Below are 10,018 nucleotides of genomic sequence, written 5' to 3' on the forward strand. Positions count from 1 at the left end.
CAAAGAGAAACTACTTGTATGATGTATCCGGTGAGTCGAAGCAATCTATTTCTGACATGCTACATGTGCATCTAAAAAAAAAGAAGAAGCTTAAATGTTGAGAGAATGAGGTCAAATCAGGCGTACATCAGCGTGTAGTAGAATCACCTCTGTGCAGCACCGCGGTGTGTCATGTGATTTAGTGCATTCAGAGCCACAACAGGAAGCTCAGAGGTAGAGCTCTGCACACGCTCACGTTCCCATAAACGTTTCCACTGCTGCTATACTCCACTGACAGAAAACAACCTTCTGTTTACATGAGTGAGAGGTTAGAAGCTTCAGTGCGTATTTATAGAGTGTAAATTAAACGCACACACAGCTCCACGTGCAGGTTAAATCTTCAGGATCAATAAGAAACAGGTACAACAGCAATGGTTATTTTACTCGAAAAACTTTTTTTTATTGTTGAATGAAACAGTGGGGTAAATGTACAGCAAACAAAGATAACACCAGCCTCCATCTGGGAACTGCAGATCCCACCATGCTCTAACTTAATCCAACAGGTGACGCCTCTCTGCTCGCTCAGTCCCGCTCTGCCAGGGACACCAGGTGGACGTCCACTTCGCTCTCTGTCAGCATCCTGTAGACAGAAGACAGAAAGGTGGACGATGACTCTCATGTCCAAAAAAAAATCTACTTTAACCTCCAACTACAGCTGCAGCAGTTCAACGATAACCGAGTTCCCTGACTATTTTTAAAGCCGAACATAAGCTGGTTCTAGACTGATACACTTGAGTATTTGATGCTTTTCTCTGCCATATATATATATATATATATATATAAAAACAACATTTTGAGTACATGTCTTTATGCCTCAGGTCCTCTAGTTTCATATGATACATGTGCTTTAGCTGTAGCTTCAAAACTGAGCCTTTAGTGCATCTGGACATTTGCGCTAAATTTGAAAAAATTCCCTCTGGGTGTTTTTGATGGCCAGGATCAGCTTTACTCTTTGACAGTTGGCCTGATGCTGCCTCAACAAACCGACTATGACTTTTGTGAGTGTGTAGAAGACATTGGTGGCCAGATATTTACACGCATTTGTGGAGATAAGTAGCGTTTACACTGATGAGAAACTACGAGCACACAAGTCACTACATGCTGACAAGTATGTTATCTGTGGTCACGTACACAACTTCAAATACACAAAACAAAATCACCAGCTCGTGATGAAAAAGAAAAATGGAAGAAAACACAGACAAATGGAGAAGGAAATCCTCTCCAGCCACAGACAAGGACACAAGACCGCTCTGCATGAGGTCTGGGTTATAATTAATACACCATACAAACTAATATTACATCTCAACTGTGCCTGCAGGCAGGGTGTGTTGTTGGCCTGCTACAGTAGCTAGCATAGTTCACAGCTTGATGATATTAACAGGTTAGTTCAAAAACCATGAATCCTGCTTCTGTTTCATTGTTACATGAGAGGCTTTGATTGTGTCCTTGGTCCGGCGGTAACATCTGACACCACCCGTGTTTCTGTTTATTGAGTGTTAACTGGTGACTTTCAGCTGAATCAGTCCGTTTTCAATAGCTGGCGTCGGCAACCACGACACAGTCAGCTGAGTCACCAGTTAACACAAAGAAACACCTGCTGCTTGAAAATGCCCGTGATCCTGTCAGAATTCTGCAGAACTTACGTTGCTGTTGGAGCATCAATTCACAGACCTCCTGCATATTTCTGTAAGCTGAATTACTTTTACTTTAATTTCACAGATAAGAAACTATAAACTGTGAAGACAATAAAGCCATAGGCTGGCGCTAATAACGTTAGCATGTTGTATTTGTTTGGAAAACGTGTTTAGTATAAGACAGTTGTTTTGTCAGTGAACCTTGTGAGTTGTAATGGAGCTGAATTTTGTAACATTACCTTTGGTAAATGTTGCTGTTGTCCCTGGCTTCATATGAGTAGAGGAAAACTCTGCTAGCTGCTAGGCTAATTTATACAATATAAATTAACATAGGCTTGTGCTAAAAACATTAGCATGGGTGTTAAGAAGTAGCTCTCCTTTGTTTTCTTTCGTTATTGTTATGTTTGGAGTATAATGTTGATGTGTTCATGAACCCTGTTGTATGTTGTATTTTTCATGGCTGAAGCATGGGTGGAGAACCCAAGACAAATTTCCCTCTTTGTGGGACAATAAATTTAACTCTGAATCTTGAGTCTACAATGCAATGAGATTTTACTTATTACCTCCGCCAAGGAGGTTGTTTTCGCCGGCGTTGGTCTGTTTGTCTGCAAAATAACTCAAAAAGTTCTGAACGGATTTTGATGAAATTTTCAGGAAAGGTTGATAATGGGACAAGGAACAGATGATAAAATTTTGTTGGATAAAATAATAAAATGACGTGAAATCCGAGCTGCTTGGCGGAGGTCTGTGCTCTCCAAGTGCTCTAGTTTTAAACACTAAAATTTGCTGCAAAGTCTGTAATAATTGGACAAATTTGCAAGGCTGCACAGAATTCACAGGGATTGACAGTTGCGATTGCAACATCTCAACATCCTGGAGCTTCTGAGTAATTACTGACTGATGATTAAAGCGAAACCAAACTTTCAGAAAAAGCTTTCACTTTAAATAAGATACCAAAGATACAAGAAATTATTTTGGTCGACTGCAGCTCTCATTTGACAATAAAAGTGATATTAACCAAACTACCAAAACATATTGTTCTTATTTTACCTGAACTTGGGGTCCTGCGTTGTGACAACGCCCACCTCGAGCTCAGAGGGTTTGAAGTCGATGGAGAGAACAGTTGACAAACACGAGATCGCCGTCTGAGGGGAGAACAGATCAGAGATCAGATTTATGATATAATAATAATCTACCTGACATTTAGTAATGGTAATAAAATCAGAGGCCACACAGCTGGAAACCACCTATCAGGTGACTTTCACATTCACGTTCCTCCTTTATCGACCTGTGTTACATCAGCGTACAGAGAGTTTGTACCTCGACAGTTTGTTCAAAGGTCCAGTCCAGTTTCTTTTTCACTTTCTTCTCCAGGAAGCTGGTGGCTTCTGTCTGCTTCACTCCAGCTGCGGTGGCCTTGAAGCCGCAGTAGTAACCCGCTGGGTCACATTTGTACACCTGGGGGCCGTGCTCCTCGTCTATACCGATCACGATCATACCTGCAGGCATCAGAGAGGATGGTGACAGTGACCATTTGGCTTCAGTGTTTTATGCCTTAAGATGAGTCTAATGCCAAAAAAATGACTGTAGTATATAATTAAATATACTCACAACAGCCCAGTGGTCGCATCTCAGCGTTCTGCGTGTAGACTTGTGAGATGTCAGCGATTCTCTTACACAGCATGTCCACTGGAATCTCATAACCGTACTTGTACTGCCAGTTGGCCGCCTCGTAGCGAGCTCGCTGGACTTGAGACCTGCTGTCAGCTGGAAGAGGAGATCAGTCCAAACCTTTGAGTTTTGAGTCCTGAACACGTCATCATTCACTTATTTAATGTGCTTATTTAAATGACTGAATTGGTGTGAGAAAGCTGCTCTTGATTGATCAGAATTTCCATGTGGGAAAAATCCAGGAAGTAAACAAAATGCTGAAGAAGAGTACACTTGCAAGATAAATGTGACACTTTCTAATGTCACAATGGAGGGACAACTACGCAGGTTGATTTTAGCGCTGCTCATCGTGGACTATATTGCTGTCATTGTTCATTTTAGTCAAAGCATACAGTTTGAAAACGAGGCGCGGCTCCAACTAGAAAACAATGTTCTGATGCATTGGATGTGCTGAATGTGCATATTAAGGCAGTACAGGAGGAGGTGCACATTAATAATCCTCCAGGACTGTAACATGCTCATGTTTAACCCAAACAATGTGTCATGTGACTGCAGTTGGTTCACATCCAGGTCGGAACACCTTCTCACCACAAACCAACTGCACCAGAGCTCGTTTGTAACCGGACTGAGACCACCTCTTCAAGAGGGTCTGGTTGTTTTGGTGCTCACCTGAGTGTCATTGCTGTGTTCACACCTGCTCAAACGAACTGCACTGAGGGGGCAAATGAACTTGAGTTTGACTGAACCGAACCAAACAGGTAGGTGTGAAAGCACCCTTAAAACCTGTAGAAATAGAGCCCTGAAACAATAAAATGACCAACTTTAAATACTGACCTATATCAATAGACAGGCTCCTCTTCTTTACCTGAGACTGCTTTGAAGCAGGTTAACTGTTCAGCATAAGTTACCATGGTGATTTATCCAGGTAAAAACAGAACCAGCTTTGTACTGAACACCCAGAGTTAACCCTGAAGTTATCTCGCTAACTACAAAAACAGAAAGGCACACTCGTCTACTGCAGATGAGAAGCCTGCACACATGTTTTGGTGGAAAAAAGGGTAATAATGACACTTCCAATCACTGATGCAATGTTTACATGAAGTCCACAGACAGCTGCTTGTTAGGAAAGAGGAACCATCAGTGACAGTAAACGCTGTGACTGAGAACAGAGATGTCAGATTATCCATTCAGACACATCACTTTCAATTTTTACTGAAAATACTGTTGGGGTTTTTAAAAAAAAAGGGTATTTTGGGGTTTAACTGTGTTTCAGACAGATGTTTTATTTGTTCCAGTATACTGAAAAACTACTGCGTTTCCTGCTGCAAGAAAACACCGACCACCAAAAGTTTACAGACAAAACTCCAAAATCTTTCCAGTAATAGAAAGTGAGGAGAAAAATGAGAGAAGATGAAAACACCTGACTGAATGTGCTCCCTATATAGAACAAAAAAAACCCCAAACAGATTATTTGTGCTAAATAATCCCCCAAAAATCTAATTTTCACCCAGGTTTTTACATACAGTTTATTCCATATTTAACATAAACAAAGATATTGAAAGATACTGTTTTTATAAATCTGAAAACAATAAACCCTCATGATTAATAACAGATGGTGCTAACTGTTTGTGCCAGCATAATTAAACTGTGTCTTACCCGTCATCCCAGACATTACACATCCAATATTATCTGTTATTCTGAAAAGGTGGGTCACTGTGGCAGCATCCAGGAGCTTGTCCTGTTTCAAAGAAGAAAGAGTTTAATAGAAAATGAATGTGGTTTGAGGTCAGAGGTCTCTTCTTTTTATGTCATCACTGCACCCCAAAGATTTATTACATTTAAAATTAATACGTGCCTCGGGTATTTGTCTGATCGGAAAGCAGTGAAATGGGTAAAAAACGTCACGAGACAGGAGGCTGTAATTATCCCGTCGTTCTCTGTGGCTGCATCCAAAGATGCATTTGGAAAAATAATCAAGAGTATAAATGCAATGATGTCTCCTGCCAATACGAAACTATGCAGATGGAAACTTTATGAATAAAACATTTAAGTATTTTACCAAATATTCGCTGGTTTAAACTTCATAAATGCTTCAAGTTCATCCTTTTTTTAGTCATATAATAAAAACTGTACACTGTAAGTTGAAAACAACAGTCTAGACTGCTGGTTCGAGCATGACACAATGTAAAGGGACAGTGCACCCCCAAATCAAACATACACATTTTCACTCTTACCTGTAGTGCTGTTTATCAGTCTAGATTGTTTTGGTGTGAGTTGCCGAGTGTTAAAGATATCAGCCGTAGAGGTGTCTGCCTTCTCTCTAATGTAATGGAACTAGATGGCACTCGGCTTGTGGTGCTCAAAGCGCCAAAAAAATACATTTGATAAACTCCAACGCAATGTCTCTTTACAGAAATCATGACCCTGTTACTCAAGATAATACACAGACCTCATTGTGAGCAGTTTTATGTAGGAACTATTTTCTCTCTTCCCGAACTACACTGACTAACTGGAACCAAAAGTTCACCTGAAGACGACCAGGATCTGACATTACCTCTAAAGAAACAACGGTCGTTGGCGAAGAAGTTGTCGGATATAGAAAGGGACAGAACCCGGATTAACATTGGCCTTGCATTTCCAAGGTGGAGAGCACTGTGAGAGCTAAAGGGGCTACAATCTGACTCGGGGCTAGCTCTTCCTCTCCTGGACAGGTAACGTTAAGTAACAACATAAAGTCAAATGTCTGTTTTAATTAGTGTTACAGCAACGTTAGGCACATGTTGCTATGTCGATTCAATTAAATTTAATGTTACAATCGTAGCATGGGTTAATGTCTGGAGCTTGAGTTATTAGCGGCTCGGTCCCAGCAATGGGTCAGGCGTTACGGTTGTGTTAGGTGAGTAGCCCGGCAGCCCAACTAACATTTGCAATTAGCATTGTAAAACGTAGCCAGGCTAAAACATCGCTCTCACTCACGGAGAAGAGTAGGAACATTAGCGTTAGCTCCCGGTGTTAGCACTTGCCGGGATCTGGCAATGGCTCGAGCCGAGTCAGCTGCCACCGGCTACTGGAGTAACTTACAGTTATGGAGCGCTTCTACCAGCTCTTCTAGTCACTGAGCCTCGCCTCCATCTCAGCAAATATATTGCATTTATTACAGGGACCATCATCACTGAAGTAGGCAGGGGAATAGCTAAACACACCAGAGGCCGAGAGTGAGTGAAAGACATCGCTAACTGCTAAACTAAGTTTAGCCGAGGCGAGTGGGGGGTTGGAGTTGGAGAGCAGAGGTAGAGGGAGGTGTGGCTCATGACACACTTTGTTTTGGTCTACAGGCAGTGCACAACAGCAAACCTAGCAATGAAACGATTTCGCTTTTTGCCCCTTTAATGTTTACATCTTGAGCTGTCACAAGCCTCTCATCCATGAGTAGATGCACACTTCCTTCTGTGCACTTGTATGCTTGGTGGGTGTAGTTTGGTAGAAAGAAAATAGTAATGGTAAGTAATAGAAAATAGCCGAAATCTCAGGCACTCTGCAACTCACACCAAAACAATCTACACTTTTAAACAGCACTACAGGTAAGAGGGAAAATATGCATTTTTGGTTTTGGACTGAACTGTCCCTTTAAGTCACCACTCTGAGATCTAAAAACATGATGTGCATCTGTAAATATTTTTTTTTTAAAGCATGATAGATAAACCTCTAAAATGGGAAGTATTTTACCAGCAGATGAAGATTCTCCTGTAGAGACACTGAGGTGCAGTGTAATGCATTTTGCTATGACAGACAATTCCAAATTGAATTTGGTCACAGGGTGTACATTTATTCACTAACAAATGTATGAACCATATCAAGTTACCACAAAAATAGTATAATTTTTAAGTAAAGAGCTTTGTATACATCAAACTCTCAGTCCCATTCCCACCATATGTGCCATCATCCATACGAAGAGTTGTCAGTGCAGGTGGATTCACCTTGCATTCCACAAAGTCACTACGTTTACATGACATCGTCAGACCTACTAAAACCGAACTTTTAAAATCCATGTAAACACGTTAGTCAGACTGAAATCATACTAAATCAAATTTTCAAAGTCGGACTAACACACCCAGATAATGTGACTCCTGCATGTATACAGTCAATCAGACCCAAACAGGCTGAGGCGCTCTGAGCATGCTCCACAGTTTCAGCCCCGGGCTTTGACCTGGAAGTCCAGTAGCATTAAGTTGTCCACCATGGTACCAGTTAGCTGCTAGCTAACCGTAGCTAACATGTTTGTCGTTTGTTTGATCTGTGACGTAATAGGATAACCGTGCAGAGTGAGTTTATAATGCTCACTCTCAGTGTGTGAACACAGAGACCTGACATCAACTCACCGGTACTTTTTTCTGTGTTACAACAACTGCACAGTCCTTCCCCCTGACCGCTACTGATGTGAGTCCTCCTTGGTTTATGGCCTTGAAAGCATATTCTGCAAATAAGCAAGAGAGGAGGGCATCTTTGAGTGAACGTGTTCAGCTGACAACAGCAAGGACATTAGGGAACAAAACAAAAACAAACACAACACTTGATGCTTTTGAACAGCAGACTGAATGGACACAGACAGCTGTTTCCATCAGCAGGAAACCTAAGGCAACAAGACAAGGACTGTTATCAGATGTCATCTGATTGACCAGCTGCCACTGAATAACTGTGTGAGTTTTGTTTGAGATGTTGCATCAATTACAAGGTACTTTATGGCAGCTTCAGCTGTATTTCAGCACATTTACAAAGATTTGTTTAGTTATTTACTGTTTGTAAAGCATCTTTTAAGATGTGTGTCCTGTCTGTTGTTGATCAGACAACACCAACAAAGTCCTGCTCATGTTAAGTTCAACTTCAGTTAGAAGACAGAATCCATTTCACGGCATGTAACTGTACTGCAAACTGTACAAACATGTTTGTTGTTGATATTTTGGGTGGAATTTTCCTTTAAGTTCAACTAATGGATGCCGAATAAGAAAATAATAATACACAGCCATCACTGAGACAAATGCTCTCATGATTAAGTTTATTTAATATACAAAGAAATATTAAACTAACGTTAAAGAACCGAAACATCTCTCTCTGTAGCATGTTAACACTTTGAGCAATGAATCAGCTTGCTTTACTGTAATGCTAAACATGCTAAGTAGCCTGCTAGCCGGCTAGCTACTGTTACTCGCGCTTTTTGTTTGATTGAAGCAAATTAGACAAGAAATAACAACTAGCACAACTCAAGTGTGACTTTCATCGTATTATATCACACTACTTTCGCTTTGGCTGGGTTTTATTTCTCAGCTAGAAGCGAAGCTAAACGAACCATGACAGAGCATTTAGCTAGCTAGCACACAGATTAGCATCCGAGCCGGCTTTTGTCCGAAAAGAACCGGATACTGACCGACTTGGTAGAGCCTGCCCTCGGGAGAGAAGATGGTGATGTGTCGATCAAACCCTGCACTGGAGCCTCGGGACATTTTACAAAGTTAAGTTGGATGAAAAGTTCGTCCAAATGAATCTGCAGGCAGACTTTACTTCATGCACAATATTTTCACCCGGAAATTGAACTAATGGGATCCAAACTACATCCGGTGTGCGGCCTGTGTCGTTTCCATGGTGATACACTCCCATGCTGGATCTTCATGAGATAAAATCTAAATGGTTTTTGGTAGAGTGAACATTCTCAGGTATTAAACTGAGGAATTAATTATAGGTACTTGCATTTGCTTGAGTAATTCTAATTTAAGCTGCTTTATATGTACACTGCATTTGAGAAGGAAATCTACAGGCACAGGTGTCGATATCAGGGTGGACACAGGGGGCACTTACCCCTCAATATTGTGAATTTTGTCCCCCCCTCCCTTCCATAAAAACATTAAAGTAGCAGAGGACATTTGTTCTGACAAAACATTTATGCTACAAATTAGTGCAGAAAATTTTTAAGCTACGAGTTTATCTACCCAGCAGTAAATAAAGTAATTTAAATGAGCTGTACCTTGACCAGCTTCAAAGTAAACTTTTTTTTAATTTAGGCTGTGGTTTCATATTTCATTTGATGTATGTAATCGACGTTCACTCAACTGTAAGTTTGCTGACTTCTTGGCCCGGTCACCACTGAAAAAGAGATTGCTTTTTATCTGCTTGAATAAAAGTTAAAAACACGATATTTACACTTGAATACATTTGTAATAATAATTACAATAATACGTTTAAAAAGGCCTTAGTTATACCTCTCTGTGGAGTAACTGACCCCAAACATATAAGGTCATCTTCATCAATTTCAGTCCAGTTTATTATAAAGGTCATGAGAAGAGACGGAATAAAGTATTTAAAGGTCCCATAGTCTGCTCATATTCAGCTTCATACTTGTATTTCGGTTTTCTGCAAGAACACGTCTACATGCTCTCAAGTTTAAAAAAAACACTTTATTGTCCTCACACACAATATTCATTCTGAATGAGGGTTTACACAGGAGATCAGTTTAATCACCTTTTAATCGTGTTTATTCGGGTCTGCGCAAGGTTTGGGGCAGGGAAGGTTTCTGATTGGATAGGGGGCGGGGCGGATGTACCGGAAGAAAACACTGTAGTCCTCGCTCCGGATAACAAGATGCTTGACGACGCCGTTCTTAGTGCGTTTTTCGGGCTTGTTTT

General features: G+C 40.8%; 1 protein-coding gene across 1 annotated transcript; it reads right to left on the reverse strand.

Annotated features, from left to right (window-relative positions):
• Window positions 1-411: 411 nt before the first annotated feature.
• LOC125897113 (proteasome subunit alpha type-6) lies at window positions 412-8,951 on the reverse strand. Its single transcript, XM_049590193.1, has 7 exons — window positions 8,767-8,951; window positions 7,724-7,818; window positions 5,001-5,082; window positions 3,285-3,440; window positions 2,994-3,172; window positions 2,724-2,818; window positions 412-619 (listed from the first exon to the last, which is right to left on the reverse strand). The coding sequence occupies exons 1-7, from the start codon at window positions 8,840-8,842 to the stop codon at window positions 562-564; spliced, it is 741 nt and encodes a 246-aa protein (XP_049446150.1). The 5' UTR covers window positions 8,843-8,951; the 3' UTR covers window positions 412-561.
• Between the last annotated feature and the right edge of the window lie 1,067 nt (window positions 8,952-10,018).

The sequence above is a fragment of the Epinephelus fuscoguttatus genome, linkage group LG11 (assembly GCF_011397635.1).
Source record: "Epinephelus fuscoguttatus linkage group LG11, E.fuscoguttatus.final_Chr_v1".
Taxonomy (NCBI): Eukaryota; Metazoa; Chordata; class Actinopteri; order Perciformes; family Serranidae; genus Epinephelus; species Epinephelus fuscoguttatus.